Source organism: Acromyrmex echinatior, chromosome 15 (assembly GCF_024713525.1).
Source record: "Acromyrmex echinatior isolate Ae372 chromosome 15, ASM2471352v2, whole genome shotgun sequence".
NCBI classification, from domain to species: domain Eukaryota; kingdom Metazoa; phylum Arthropoda; class Insecta; order Hymenoptera; family Formicidae; genus Acromyrmex; species Acromyrmex echinatior.
In genome coordinates this window covers 5,556,584-5,573,571 of record NC_141866.1, presented here as the reverse complement: position 1 = coordinate 5,573,571, position 16,988 = coordinate 5,556,584, and the positions used below count along the sequence as shown (strand labels likewise).

Sequence of the window (16,988 nt, the reverse complement as noted above, 5' to 3'; positions counted from 1 at the left end):
GATTCATTCCACGCAAATTCCTTCCTTTTCTTCCACTGCCGCGGGAAAATGTATTTTTATAAATAATATAATCTACTTATATGAATGCCCGAAGGACAGAAGGAAGGATTGATCTATTATTTTTCTTTCGCGTCTCTTCTATTCAAAAGACGGAATATTGTACACGCATTTTGAAATGGAGAAACGAAGAACAAATACTTGAGATCTTATCTGTAATAATAATTTTTTCGCTCTCGAACAATGCGCCGATTATTATTCGATTTCGAAGCACAATTTTATACAAAACTAAAAATATCAACTTAATGCAACAATTTAATATGAATTATTTAATTATTGAAGCTAAGAGATAATAGAAATTTATTGGAAAAAAATATTGACGGAAAACATTTAAAAAAATATTTTTATGTTTAAAGATAGCCATAATTTAAAAATATATTTTCATTGAAAAATGTAGTCGAAAGAATAATTATCAACTGTGAATATTGTTTTGTTTATTTTACAGTATCGTATCTTGAAATCTCTTCTTAGAGCATTCTGAATAAACATCGTTATTTTTTCTTATGTTAATAGGAATATTAAGATCTGATGTTAAAACATTCTTATAAGGATGCTTATTAGCTAAAAATTATTAAAATACTTATTAATTTAATATGTGACATTACTACTCTGATTCTGTTCATTACGTTTCAAGACCGAAAAAGATTTTTTATACTCATCAGTCTATTTCCAATTATAAAAAAATATCGTTTTAATATCGCGCTACTCGGTTTTATAGAAGTTATATAATTTACATCCTGTTGAGAGATGTGACGAAGCAGGCGATCTAGGCCAGGAAATGAAACGCGAAAATGAATTGCGTCAAATAAATGTATTCGTATAAATCTGCGTGCATAAAAAATATTTAAACGTGATAATAAATAAATACAAGTATAATAATTATAATTTTCATTACTCTTTCGAATTATAAACTTATATCCAATCGTGATTTCTATGTTCCTATGAATTCACAAAATTGCGACGTTTGGCATTTAATTTAATTCTTCTCATGCAATTTTTCTACGCTGGAAGGAAATTCGATTCTCATCTGAATTATACTGGTGTCGAGCCTTGATCTAGGCACTGTTATTATTCTTAATAAATCCGAAATAAAAAAACAAAGTCAAAATCTTCATCATAATGATGGAGAACGGTCGAGAAAAATAGATGCTTTGTGAAAAGATAAAATGACGATAGTTTTTAAGTACATAGAGCATGAAATTTACGTAGGAAGGTCCAAAAGTTTCCGATCCAATTCACTTCGAGATGTTGAAACTGGATTTGGCTTCGGTCATCAAGCGACTCAATATCTACTGTTATTATATATTCAATCGTATCGCTTCATTTTAAGTAGTGTGGTTTTAGTCTTGAATTTTTATCTTGAAATAGACGAGTCGCGTTTGTTAAAATATCAAAATGTTCAAAATGAAATACTATGCTGTCAAATTCTTGACCAAAGAAGGACTAAATAGAACAGATTAAATACACAGCACAGATTAAATAACATTTAGATGGAGTGTATCTTCTCCAGAGAGAATTCTTCTCCATTTTATTCGACCGTGAGGATGGATAAATTATTTAAATTGGGAATCTTTTGAAGATGATACTCCGCGCGGTCGATCTGCGGAAGCTATCACTCCAGAAATCGATCTTGTAAGAACTGAATTGTTAAACAAAGTCTTTCTGTTGTACAAAGAAACGAGTAACGGGCGCATAAAGTGTGTCGTGAGTTTTAGATAAATGTAACTTTAATTCAGAACAGATGTTTAGAATCGACTGTTACTGGAGACGTGACTATGGTTCAACAAAAAAGATTACAGCTACCATTTTTTGAGATTCCCAGGGAATTTTTTTGATTGATTACAAGAAAAGAAAGAACGGAATGTAAGATACTTATATGCAACACTTTTGCACCATTTTGAACCTTACTACGTATATCAGCTTAAAAAAACTTCACGTAATGATCATTTCGTTAAGCACATCGACGCTCTCCAAGACAACATAAGATTTAGCATCCGATTACTATACTAGCATCTTATACAGTACATTCGTACCAAATTTCGTCATTACTATTTCACCTGTTGTTTGTTTATATCATGTGAAAATAATTTAAAGTAGTATATTGTAAAAGAAATCAGGTTGAATTGTATACAAGATTGTATAATTCTGTGACACATATAGCACTATGTTACAACAATGATACCTTTTTTTAAAAATCTGAGTATACTGAGATAAACACGATTGGAAAATAAAATATTCTTTAAATTATATTTATAATATATTATCACTGTACCATTTGTCTTCACTCTCGTCAGCGGTTATATCGTTAACATTTCAAATTGTTAACATGTAATAATTGCAAACTTGCGAACACGTAATTCGAACTAAGCAGACAGGGATGTAGGATGATGTACATACACACATACATATATATATATATATATATATATATATATATATATATATATACTCGTGAAATATCGGCAATTTATTAGAATTAAAAGAATTTCAATATATCCAAACTTTAAAATCTGTGAAGAATTAAGTCACGATTGCCGTCGAGAGTGTAATTGAACATTATGTATGTACAAACGATTATTATTCCTTACTGTAATACATTACATAGTTTCGCTTGGTTTTTTTTTTCTGTATATGTCAGTCTTGGATTGCTTTTGCCAGAAAACATTTCGTTTCCGCTGTCTCCAGAGAGTTGTTTTAGATATATGTAGAAAAAGAATACATAATCGCGTTCACATAATAAAACGTCATCTCGCGAAAAATGTCATGACTGCACTTTGCAGGAGTATCACTTCGTTAAAAGAAAAAGCAGACAAAAATTCCTGGTAGCAACTATTTCTTAATTTTAAGTAGAATATTTTGTGTAAAATATCGCACGTAAAAATAAAAATAAAATCATACATTAACCATAGGAATGTATGCTGATCATTTCGATAATTATATAGATAGATATTCTCAATCTGCGATTATTATGTGATTATATCCTTTTTCCACATGCACTCTCTAACTTCCATCGATTACCCATACCTATTATGAATCCATATGTGATGTTAAAAAAAAGTTTTAAAACTCTATACATTATTTAGAAACAGTTTTGTCTCTTTGATTTTGCGTCTTGACACTGAGACTGCATGTTAAATAGAAATAAATTTAAAATAACTCGCACAATTGTTATCTATTCCCTTTCTGCTTTTTGTACAAGATGATTTGTTATTGGTGATACAACCAATTTGCAAAGAATAAATCTAAGAGGAAACTATTCTTGTTCTATAATTTTTATCGGAGACTATTTCTGAGAATATAAAGTCTTGTGAAAAAACTTTATTCGGCATTCACGATTTGTCTTTTAGGGGATTATCACTTTTTGCATTACCAATAACGGATTACCTTGTATATTATATTAATTTGCATTTCGCATTTTTCCATGATTTCACATGGCAGTCTCTTATACTATTACTTTCTCTTTGCTTTTCCCATATGTTCCAATGATGATGGTGTTAATCATATAATGATGGTAATATGATAATAATAATTCTGAGAATAAATCTCAATAACAATAATACAAATAATATTATCGTAATAATATTAATATACCTTAAAAACGTATGTACAATATTCACCGACCCATTTTTTAAGTATCATAAGATTCGTCTACGAGTACTACAGATAAATTGGAATAAGTTGCTTTAAATAATTACTTTTTACAAAATTACATTACAAAGTGGCATATTGAAAAATCTGAGCGAGTTATCTATCTAAATCTATTCACATGTACAGCTGCTAAAATTAGATTTACGCGGTGGCTCTTTTTTTATTACAGCTAGACTACTGGAAAGTATACATGTTTGTATATTATGAATAATTATTGCCATTGTAAAACAGAATCTTTGATGAAAATGTTCAGTATTATACTGCACATGTATGCGCGATCCAGTTTGCCTTTGCTGAAATAACGTATAAATAAAATAATAAAATCGCATATGATTTATACAAATAATTTAGTAATTATATCTGTGCTCTTCGAGATATGCAGTATTGGAAACAGTCTGCTCGACATTATTACTAAAACATATAGTTCCCATGATAAGTAGATTTCAATGATATCCACAAAAACCATGAAAAATCGTCTTATAGTTTCTCTAAAATTCTTAAGATGCATTAATTGAACGCTTGATTCAACTATTAACTTTCACTTCTTAACATACTTTACTAAAGGAGGGTCACGAGCCTAAAATGCTGCGGACTGCTTGGTCCAATGCAGTGTCTTTCGAGTCGCCTGATTGCGATGACGAACTACCATTGCCGCTACTTGATAGACTGTTCGTAGGACGTTGCTTAAGATTAAGAATGCTGTCAATGGCAGACTGTACTTGCGCGTTGATTTCGTCATGTTCATTACCAGTATTTCCACTTTCGCTACTCATTACAGTACTGCTTGAACATTGCGTCTGCGAATGCAAAGCCAATCCATCCAAGTCGGTATCCTCTGATAAATCTCGTTCAAGATCAGTGGCACTACACCAACGTCTATCAAAGGACGTATTTACATCCTGCTCGCTATCATCCTTCATAATCGTGTTTGAGACACCGGGTACATTTGTATTTGCAACATTCGTACGAAGACACTCGCCGTTTGCTCGTGTTCTTTCAATTTTTGATGATCTTGTAACAGCGCACGCACTACTACCACTGTTATTGCCGTTTTTACACTTCAAAGTGTCTGCAGTAGACGGATATACACCTAGTTCTTTCTGGATTTCCAGCCACTCGTCGTAATCGCCACTATTATTAGTACTACTTGACGACTTAATCACTGATTTGCATTCCATCTCATCATTTGGGAAATCATCTTCTAACTCGCGCTTTACAGATACATTCATCAAAGATGACGATGTTGTCAATGTTGATTTATTCTCCTCCACAAGGCCAGGTTCAACTTTTGGCACCAATGGTTTTTCTTCCTTCTTAAACTCTTCTGTAATTTCATTCGCAATATATAAAATATCAAAAACATACATTTTTTAAAAGAGAAATGTGTTTTTAAAATGTAATCATTTAAAATATACATGTTTACAAAAATGTAAAATTTATTACGGGGGATAAACTAACAAAAAATATAATAAAATAAAAAAACTCGTAATCCCAAGAAAAATCAAATTTATACATATATTTATTTTTATAATTATATCAATTTAAAAATAATTGATAACATGCATAGTTACCGCTAATTTTTGCTTCCTGTTCTCGTAACCTATTAAGAATACTTTGCTCTTCAGCCACAAAAGTCCTATCGATCATCATCAATTCTGACGTCCTGACTTCGCGCTATAATTTTAAAGATGTTAATGTAGCGATAATGTTACTTCAAATATCAAATAAAGAAAAAAATTTGAAATATAGAAAACTATTTTCTATAATTTTAAATTAAATAATTTAGATATTTTAAGTATTAGGTGTTGGAATTAATTCGTAGCGTTTTTAATGAAAGAATGTTATTTATTTCACATGAGCATTAAAAAATACATTAATGAAAGTACTTCCCATCACTTGTAAAACGCTACGAATTAATTCCAACACCTAATATCAATTTTTCATGTATAATTAATAAGAAAAATTAGTTGTATTAAAAATTTATTTTAGTATATACGATTATAAATAAATGAATATTATTCATACCATGCTTTCCATTAGAAGAAGATACGTGTATTTATTTATCATACAGTTGAATTTGCTCAATAAATGTTTTGCTGTCTCTTCAAATATTTCATCTGCTTTTGTTAGATCCTTGGGTCCTAGTACTTGCTCATTTAAACAATGATATCTTACTAAACGTTTGCAAGCATCACGCTTGCTTGAGAATGGTGTATTCATATCCGGTTTGGATGCACCATTTTGATCGATTTGTAATTGTTGTTCCACTCTACAAATAATTATATAATTATATAATTAAATATCAATATTATTGAATGTTGGAAAATGATATTAAATGTAACAAAAACTTATATTCCAATACATACAAATCGCTGCGATTCAATTGTCTACAAATTGGGCTAGTTGCACGCCTTTTTACGCCTTGCCTTGGACTTATTAAGGGATTGGTATTGCTGTTAGGACTGACAAGTTGTTTCACTGTACTTCCATTAGTATTTACAGGACTCTGAATTCTTTGTGTTCCCTTGCTTATCATTCTAGGCGATGTTACTTGATTCGCAGGAGAGCCGCTTTGCACTTGAACTTGGATAGGAGAAGAGAGTTCCTGCTTCACAGGACTCGGTGTCTGTATACTTGGTTTGAAATCCAATGGATCTGTTTGACATTGAGTCGATTGTTGTTGACATTGTATGCCTGACTGCTGCTGTGTTTGAACTTGAGTCAATTGTTGTGCGTTACTCTGTAATTGCGGAGTTGCTACAGAAGTGATCGGTGGCGAAAAGATTTGTATGTTCGCAGAGGACGGATTCAATATCTGAGTCCCGTGATTCTGATAAAACTTATGCTGTTTAGTATGCGTTTGATGCACAGTCTGTGTCACAGTGTTCGATATACTTGACTGTTGTCCTTGCATACTTTGCGGCATCTATAATATCATGATTATAAAATATAATGTCATGACGTCTAATTTCTGTGCATAAAATATATTTTTCTAAATGAAAACAATATATATATTTCCAATATTCTGCTTACCGTGATATTGTTAATGTAATTATTATTGGAACTAGTCGGCATTGTTACAGACGTAGTTGGACTTAGAGTTTGAGATGTTGCTGGCATAGTAGGAATGGAAGTTTGTGTTTGTGTTTGCGCTGCTGATGTCTGATTCTTGAATGAATTTTGTGAATGTATATTTGATGCAACGGTTGAAACTACATTTACACTGAATGTTGTTTCGGCAGTCTATGCAGAAAAAAAAATATATTTCGTTACAATAACAAATATTAAACAAATATTTCGTATATTTTATTATTACAACTTAAATATATAATACTTACGCTATTGACAGATTGTGTAGTAGTGCTAATGACTTTCCCAAGGGATATTATCTTTGATTGCTCCTTGTGTAATTTGTTCAATGCCGTTTGATCATGAGGTTTTCGAGATGAAATAGCTTGAATTTGTGACTGAATATTTTTCAGCGATTGCTGCAATTGAGCAGGTAGCTGAATAGTTTGTACTCTTTGTAGCATTTGACCGTTTGAGGGAACTGATACGTGACTGCTGGCAGAAGTCGAAACCAATGGACCATTGGTAATGATTTGAGTTGATTCGCTTTTGATAAGATTTGTATTACGAGATACCGTTGGGTTTGTTTTATTAGAATTGTCAACTTTTTGTAAATTAGACGTATTCGCTGTAACCATTGTTGGTCGAGTAACAGTTGCTGTCTTCGTCTAAAAATGAAAATAGATTTTTTTCGATGAAAAACAGGACAAATAAGAGATAAATTTTGTAATAAATTTTTAGAATAGAACAACAATTTATACCGAAAAAAAAATAGATAAAAGGTTGGAAAATATAAAAATAAAATGCATTTACGTACCTGTGAGTTTACAATATTTTGAGCAGTACCAGCAACTTTCTTTTTCACGACTTTCGCCTTCTTTGGTTGATTGTTGCCCAAGTTCCTAATTTGTTGTTGATTTAAGTTGTCAATAAATTGATTAGGAAAGCCAGAATTTTGAATTTGTATATGTTGAGGCATCTGGGATGGTGCAGCTTGTACCACGATGTTCTGAATATTATTTTGAATTGTTGGAGCTCCACCAGAACTATTCACGATTATTTGACTTGTTGGAGTGTTGATCTGAACTCCTTGCAAGTTCTGATTACTTGCATCTGGCTCGCCAATTACTATCTTCTGCGTTTGGTTTTGATTCTGTGTCTGATTTGGTGCGTTTAATTGTCCAGCCAAAAGTTGTTGCAAGAGTTGCTGACTGATTACCTGCATCTGACCATTCGCATTTGCGATCAACAGTTGATCGTTAGGATTCAAGTTTCTTAACGCATTTAAAATTTCAGGAGTAATTTTAGGTGCGTTATTTAGTATATTGTTCGCTGCCGAATTTAATATATTTGCACTCTGGGATTCGACATTTTGAGATTCATTTTGTTGGGTGATATTAGAAGTATTAGAAGCAGGAGTGTTTGTGATCAATATATTCTGATTCTGATTGTTTTGTTGTGTATTGATTCCTTGCTGTATGACATTAGCCGAGTTCTGAGACTCAAAGTGATGTGCATTAACGGAAGAGAAGGTATTTGCTGTCACTACCTTCTGTTGCTGAACATTCACATTTTGCTGGACACTCGTGTTATGTAAAACAGCAGATGTATTTTGTTGTTGCAAACTAGTCATAACATTCTGCTGTGCATGAGCTAAGTCTTTGATACCTGATTGCAAATTTTGTTCCATATTTTGAACATTACCAGCTGTATTTTGTAATACATTAATCGTATTTTGTTGTATACTTGAATGTAAAACATTCATAGTATCGTGTTGTTGCATAGTGTTACAAGAACTTTGCTGTTGTAATATATTCATGGAATTATGATGTATGTTTGAGCTCTGTAAATTTTGTTCAAATATTTGTTGCACATTTTGAGTTTGTACAGTTTGTGCAGTAATTTGTTGATTATGTTGAAATAATGGTGATTCCTGCTGCAGTGTTAGAGTCTCTTGTTGATTCGTTCGCTGAAGACTATGATTAGTCTTAGCCATATGATCGTTTTGTGCTATTGAAGTACAAGATAATGATTTCTGTACATGTCGCTGTGATTGCTTTCCCGTTTTTTGTCGTACATTTGTCATACAAGTGTTCATGAGTCGTGCCTGACTAGACTTTTGTAGAGAAAGATTGGAATTCTGTTGATTTGAATTTGTTTGCCTTGCATTAGATATTCGAGAACTTTGAATGCCAAATACAGTAGGTGAAGACTTTGTAGATAAAACATCTGGAGCATTCAGAGGAGTATTATTGCTTGTTTGTGATAATGTAGGATGAACATTCTTAATTTGCATCAGATTTTGTACATTGATATTTTTTGACGTTTGTGTCTCTTGTAAAGATCCGAGGTTACTTTGAACGCAGAGATTAGGTAGTGAATTAGTCTCTTGAGGAACGATATTTATATTCTTCTGTTGATTAATCGCTTTCGAACATATCTGACCATGATGCGGACTAGTAGTACAAGTGGCATTTTGTGAGCATGTAGAACTTATAGTTGAAGCTTGATTTCCACTAGTTAAAGGAGATTTCACGTATTTTTGTCTCTGCTGAGTTGTATTTTGAATAGATTGTGACGTACTTTGCGATTGACTGAAAAATTGCGAGATAATCTGGGAATTTTGCCCGCTACCTTGAGTCAGAGATCGTATTAAAGCTTGCGCGGTAGCCGAATCTAGTTCAGGTTGATTGGGGTCGGGAGTATGATGTAAAATAAGTTGTTTTCCATCTTCTCCAATTGATAAACGAAACTGTCCCGTTAACGAATTTTGTACAGGCGTTTGGAGTTGGGTGGCAAGTTGATTGTTAAGTGGCTGCGCTACAGAAGCTTGCGTGTTCGTTGTGTTTGTTCCAGGTACTTGAGTTAGAGTAGAGCTAACAGGAACTGTCCCTTGCGATGAAAATTGCCCGAAAGATTGGCCAGATGTAGTTTCATTTTGTTGTATTTGACAAGGAATCTCGGGTTCAGTTGTCAGCTCAGAATCAAAAATATCATCATCGTCCCCAATACCCGATATCTTTATAATACGGGCGAGATCTAACTTCGGTTCATCATCTTTTCGTTTAGCTTTCTTCTTCTTTTTTGCTTTCTTCTTAGGAGGTGGCAGCAGATTTTGTTCTGACACAGGTTGTGTACACGAAGTATTGCCAGTTGTATTGCCAGATGTAACTTGTGAAATTTGCGATTGAGGACTTTGTACCATAGCATTCTGGATTACGATGGGATTGGTAGTTCCAGAATTAGCTGTAAATTTTTTTAATCGAAAAATATGATAAGATATTTTTTGATTAACGGAAAGATTATTAAAGACTAGATTAAATAAATACAAAAGTCATATAACCAGAAACATCAATATTATAATCCGTAATTACTGATCACAGATTTAAGACTTCTTGAATTCAATTAGAATAATATTAAGATATTAAGATCAGGAGAAAATATTAAATAAGAGATTAACATCAGAGATGATATATATTCACAAATAAATGGCTTAAATTTACAGTTATTCTAAAAGCTAGAGGTTGAAACATCTGATTAATTTATTATTTAATAAAGAATTTGAATTCGTATACGAACATAGTTTTATAAATAGTGTGGTCCTGATTGGTAATTGCACTTTTGTGCTTTATATTTTTTAAAGTCGTAAATTCAAAGACATGAAGAAAAAAGTGTTTAATGTAATATAAATACATAAAAAGCTAAATTCTTACAATTTAAATTGTTTTCTACATTATTTTTTAACAATTATGCTATACAATATTTTTCATATAAACTTATATAAATATTATTTTTTTTATATTTTCAAACCAAAAGCATGCATTAACTGTGCATTTGTATGTGATATTATGAATCAAAATTCATTTTACGGCAATATCGTGATACTGATGAACTTACCTGGTGCAGGACTAGATGGAGTATGCCTTATTACTGGAGACGCAGTTGAAGGAAATCCATTTGGTACAGCAAAGAATGTGGGCGTAATTCCTTGTAGTTGCATACCTTGTGCTGTGACAACCCTTACCAAATGTTGTTGCTGTGTTAACTATAATTAGAATTTAAATACTTAATTTATTTCTTATTTTATTTAATATTTTTTATCATGCTATAATTTCAAAATATTTAAGAGACTATCATCACATGAGAATTCTAAATATTATTATTCATTTTGTGTAAATTACATAATTTTTTATGACAGAATTAATTTGAACTTTATCTTTTATTATAATATAATTGAAATCAATGCAAATAAAAAATTATATAAATAAAAAAAATTAAAAATAAGTTTGTCAGTTTATATTTAGCATATATTTAAAATACAAACATTTATTAAATTATTTAGAAATAATTTCTATGATTTTTAATAAGAATAAAAATTTTTATGATTTTTTTTTCAACAAAAATACAAATCATTTTAATATTTATGAAAATTTAACAAGCGATGATTATGAATACGAATATGAAGATGTATGAGAGAGAATGAATGGATGAAACCATCACCTGTGCGGTATGCGTTTGTTGCTGCGCGCTTGCTGGCGTCCTTAGTATGAGTTGAACGCCTCCCGGTTGTACGCCTTGCTGTACAATGACAGGTGCGGTAGACGGCAATACCTATGTACCAAAGGTGATAAATATATGAAGCATAAAAGCAACTTTTTATGATAATAGAAATGCATATAAGCAATTATAATAAATATAAAGCACATCGCAGTAACCTCTCATATAATACAGCATGACATATATATATTTTTATGTAATTACGTAATGAATATGCAAATGACAAACGTAATTGAGAAACAAACAGATGCATATTATAATAATATACTTGATTCAGTAGTAAACCCTGTGCTGTTGGAATCATCGTTGCTGTAGTAGGACTTGGTTGTGGTCCAGCAAGAACAATTTGTGGTTGACTCTGTTGGGTTACCTATAAAAAAAGTAATATCCTTTAATGTATAACATAAAATCTTATGATATTGTAAAATATATATTAAAAAGCCAAGAGATTATAAACAGAATTAAAATAAATACTAATCAAAATATCAAATAAGATTAAGTTTTTTATAATACACACACACACACACACACACACACACACACACACACACATAAAGAATATTTCATAGATTATAGATTATATATGGAATAGATTTGATAAGATTAGGTTGGATTAAGCTAGATTAGACTGGAATTATAGCTGAATATCATGTATATCTTGTATATTACATACAAGTAATTCAGTACAGCAATTAAAAATAAGATTAAAAATAAAATCATACCTGATTTGTAATTGTAGTAGTAACTCTTTGTGTCTTTTGTTGAGAAGTATTAGTTTGTTGATTTGGTGGTTTTGGCAAAATTTGTGGTGGTTGCTTGGTAGGCTTACTCGTCGCTATTTGTATTTGCTGATTTCCAAATAATTGAGTCCTAGTCACCAGTTGAGTTGGGGTAGATTGATAACCCTGTGGTGTACCATGAATTATTTGTAACACCTGCATTCCTTGCTGTAATATGGGTGTATTAGGCCTAACCTAGAATACATGAAAAATAAAAGATGTTTGGATAAAAAAGGGTAATTTAATTTTCTATTACTAAAATTGTATTCTTTCTCAGCAAATAAATAGACAAATAAAAGAAAAAAAATGTAGATTACAGCCATCTGAATATACAATAGCTATAACAAGTTATATGAGCTATCGTTACTAAATGAGATCTTCAATTTCTAATTGCAATAATGAATATATTCCCATGTACAGATATATAATATAGTATTAAATAAAATTGAAACATAAAAAGAAAAAATAAACTTAGAGATATTAACGGATATTCTAACAAAATCACTGAAATATATGTTACATTAAAATTGCAAAAAAAAACTAAATTTCAATAAGGAATTAGAGCAAAGTTTAATTTCTAAATTTTTGCAAGTATTCTTACCACAGGTGGACCAGGGCTACCTCCAGGTGCTGGGCTTCTATTGTTGAGAGAATTACTCCCGCTTAATAGATGAGGGCTTTTTGCAGGGGGATACGGGCTAAGTACAGGGCTCTGTATTTGGCTAACACTCATCGGACTCTGCATGGGGCTTTGCATCTGCATGTTAAAGTTACTGTTCGAAGTCGACGTGCTGACTGGGCTTGGACTATTCCGATTGGACTGTATCGAGTTTGAAGCCGGACTTCTAAGTAAAAGTCGATTAGGGCTAGGACTCGGCGTAGGTGGTGCTATATTAGACGCTGGACTTTTCAATGGTATTGAAAACGGACTACCCGGCGAACTAATGTTTTGACCTTGAATATTTTGCATAGACTTAACAGTATTCATAGTACTGACCACATTCGACGGTTGTGTTGTGCCTGTTAATGCGACTGATGCATTTAACCCGGGGCTTATCCCCTGCGAATACTGTCGCTGTGGTTGAAATCCAGTTGATTGGGAGGAACTTAAAGAAGAAACATGACTCAATGACATGGTCGGTTCATTAGATGCGGATATATGTTGTACATTTGACGTCGATATATTTGATAAATTAGGGTGCATTGTACCAAGGTGCGGTATGTTTGTAGTGAGATTCACGTTCGAAGCGTGATTCACATTTGCAGTGGTTGCATGAATCGATTCACTGGGAGTGCTTGTGAATATGCTAGAACTAGTCAGAGTTCCAGAATTAGAGATTTGTGAGATTGTTGAGATATTTGAATTAGGATGTTGCGATATAGCAGAGTTTGGTACATGTGCTATATTTGATGAGGCAACAATGTGTGGTGCAATAGTCTGAATGCTCTGTATCGTTTGGAATGGAAACTGTGCACTGCTAGAATTCAAACTAGTTGGCGTCAAACCAGTTGCCAGGGCATTTGCAGGTCGATTAAGACCTTGATTTACACCAGAATTTATACTGGTAGTAGTCAAATTTGTATTTGGATTAATTGCAGATAAACCAGACACGCCGGAATTCGCGACAGTTAAATTGGTATTCAATGCAGTAAGATTCTGATTTACGCTCGATGAGTTTAGATTTGTCAAATTTGCACCGGTTAGTCCAGTATTTACTCCAGATAGCCCAGAATTAATATTTGAATTTATTGTATTGAGCCTGTTTATTCCAGTATTTACTCCCGTATTAATGCTATTTAAATCTTGTCCCAAATTGGACAAACTGTTATTAATATTGTTTGAACCAATGTTGGACGTTAGATTGGAATTGATAGCATTTAAATGATTCAGGCTAGGATTTATCGTAGTTAGCCCTGTGCTTATACTTGGCAAGCCCAAATTCAGCAGAGGATTTGATGTGGTGATAACATTGGATGTGAGAGATGTAAGACTGGTATTTAGAAGTGATAGTGGCAATCCCATATTAAGGCCCACCCCAAAAGTGGGGGTGGCCGGGGGTAGGCCCATACCAGTCCCTGAGGGATTTATGGTACTCTGATTCAATTGATTTAACTGATTTACGTAGACTATGTGATTTCCAGTTGCCGACCCATTTCCTTGCTCTTGTGGCTGCAAGAATAAGTAATGACATTAGAATGATATTTTTCAGAATGAAAATCGATAAAATGTCTTCGCTAATAAAAAATAGTTTACATTATTTGATGTCTGTTGCAAAGCAAATGTCAGCGACTGGCCACTGCTATTCTGGGCTTGTAATTGTTGTAATTGCTGCAACTGCAATAAAAACGACAAATAAAGGATTTTTTTAATAAGATCTATTAATTTTGATTTTTTTTTGTATTTTCTAGATTTAAAATAAAATAACTGTACAGACATTTTAAGGACACTTGGAAGGAGAGATATATAGGGTGCTTTCCAGCAAGGACACAGTCAGACACAGTGTAACACACAGTGAATCATTACATCCTTGTTGTGTGCCTACGTTAAACAAAGATGAAATGACTTACTGTGTTACTCAGTGTCTGATTGTCCTTGCTAGAAAGCACCCATAAAGAGATCATGTGTAAGAGCATCAAATAACAAGCAAATCTATACGTTTCTATAAAATCTTACTTGTTGTTGGGTCAAAACAGTAACTGGATTATTATGACGCGCATTCGGGGAAGTTGTAGAGGATACTGAGTCCCCAAGAAGAGGGCGTGACTGAGGCTGCTGCATGCCCACGCAGCCCCTCTTTACTATGGGTAGCGTCTAGCCACCTATCCAGCTTATTTGATTCTTTCCTATTAATATAAACCATTTTACCATTTCATTCATTTTACAAGTTCAGAGATCTATGAGAAATTATTTTATAAAATAAACATAATATACAAATGATTGTAACTATCAGTAATCAGATCTTGATTTGTATGGAAAAAAATGATATATTTCATAAAACTGAATAAAATCAATAACAATTTAATAAATATAGTTAAAATATGTTTAATAAAAATATTCAAGATATTTTATATTCAACAATAAAAAAATCTTATTGGACTATACATGTGAAAACAGAACCAATAGAAAATAAACCATAACAGTCGAAGTTGTATCTTTAATGATTATATTTAATATCTGAGAAATCATTTATTTATTAAATAAAATATATATTATTAATACACATATTTACCGAAATTATTTAACAGTTGCAGAGAGCAATATTTGCGTTTCGGCGCCACTCAACACGTCTGCGACCTACGTCTCCTGTTCCTGTCATGCATACAATTTCTTCCAAAGCTCAGGCAACACTGTGTCAATTCTAAAATATACTTGTATCCAAGTATATTGTCACCTTTAAAAATCTTGTTTCAGCACTAACCATTCGTGGCCATTATAGGCATTGCTTCGTAGTACATAGAAAGTAGTTCTTTCTCGAACTACTTTATCCATTAAAAAACAACTGTACAATTGCATTGTGGATATATCCTGACTTATATTTAAAGTGCATCTGCTGCAGGATTTTATCCATTTATAAATGTAGCGTCACTACATTTGTCCATGACAACACATTCGAGATATGCACAGAGAATGATATTAACAGTACTTAGCAGCAAATAACAGTTCATTTGTGTTACGCGCTATCCCAAGTCCAGGAAGTAACCCACAGACATTATTGAATACTTGTCAATTGTCGTGAGTGCAATACCATAACTATATGCCTTTACTCACGAGATATCAGCCGGAATAATCGTTTTCTCTCAATAAAAATGTCGTTTACGTCGCTAAGCACACTAGGCTTTCTACTAACACAGGTTTTGCTACCAATTTGAGTTCTGCAAAGAAAAAGCGAAGACTTCATTAACTATCACGAATAGAGTATTTATGCAAAAAGTCGAATAGTCTAGATGCTCTCCGCGGATTCTATCGCGATTAAATTGGCCTGAATCGCGAGATTCTCAGGTTCGTCTTGGGAGGTACGCGAGAGATCTGGGAAACGGTGTAACATGTCACGAGCGGACGAGAATCGCTGTGTTTCGGCACAGTGGTGATCTCTCCAGTCTATACGATTATTCTAAGGGGCTGGGGGATCCCGGTGAAACATTTCGGGAGGCTCGTACGAGAATTCGCCAGCTGGAAACATATTTTGAGGTTATAACTGTGCGCGCCTGTGTGCGAGATACGTGCCACACAAGCCACCAACACACGCATACGAACTGAGAATCACACACGGCTCACTCTCACTCACGGGTGCAAGCGGCGCGCGGATTGCACACAACAAAAGGCCCGACTGACAAGGCGTAAACAAAAGAAAACGCTGGGATTCGGGGAAAATCACGGTCTCCGGTAGGACGAGGGTACCGGCCTGGCGACGCGGCGACGCGCGCGTTCGGGAGCCTACGCGCAAAAATGCGCGTAGCGTCGTGACGAAAAATTGTCAATATTACCTACGCGAACGCGATTTTGCCACCCCGTGTTTTCCTCCTGGGAATTTTCACGCTCGCGCGCGATTTCGCTGCACGCGATCTCGCGTTTCGGCGCGATCCGCCGCACCTCGCCGAGAGGAAAACAACGCACACGGAGCACGCGCGACGACGATACTTCACTGAAAATAATAAACTTTTCAGTTACACGACAGTATCATGTACGCGTTACACTATTCGGTGGCAACGGCCATCATGTATTTGTCAAGGCTGCCATTGGCGCGGCACTATAAGGCCCCAGTCTGCGCCACTGCTGGCGCCCCGCGTCGAGGCGCCGTAACTTTTTATGATCACGGAGGTAGGAAACGAAAGACAGGCATGCGAGAATGTTCTTGAACGTTCGGAGAGAAAGCGAAA

General features: G+C 33.7%; 1 protein-coding gene across 5 annotated transcripts; it reads right to left on the bottom strand.

Annotated features, from left to right (window-relative positions):
- Positions 1 to 849: 849 nt before the first annotated feature.
- On the bottom strand, positions 850 to 16,884 carry LOC105151556 (uncharacterized). 5 transcript variants are annotated; one of them, XM_011065326.2, is made up of 16 exons: positions 16,596 to 16,878; positions 15,341 to 15,983; positions 14,785 to 14,954; positions 14,365 to 14,445; positions 12,712 to 14,280; positions 12,054 to 12,305; positions 11,600 to 11,701; positions 11,275 to 11,385; positions 10,672 to 10,819; positions 7,592 to 10,020; positions 7,044 to 7,442; positions 6,739 to 6,948; positions 6,072 to 6,631; positions 5,731 to 5,974; positions 5,277 to 5,379; positions 850 to 5,029 (listed from the first exon to the last, which is right to left on the bottom strand). In XM_011065326.2, exons 3-16 carry the CDS (start codon positions 14,887 to 14,889, stop codon positions 4,275 to 4,277), a joined length of 7,068 nt encoding a protein of 2,355 aa, XP_011063628.2. In that variant the 5' UTR covers positions 14,890 to 14,954; positions 15,341 to 15,983; positions 16,596 to 16,878; the 3' UTR covers positions 850 to 4,274. The 5 variants fall into 5 exon arrangements, with proteins under 5 accessions (XP_011063628.2, XP_011063629.2, XP_087270082.1 ...); XM_011065327.2 differs by having other exon boundaries at positions 16,600 to 16,878; XM_087413956.1 differs by having other exon boundaries at positions 13,108 to 14,280; positions 15,341 to 16,883.
- Positions 16,885 to 16,988: the final 104 nt, after the last annotated feature.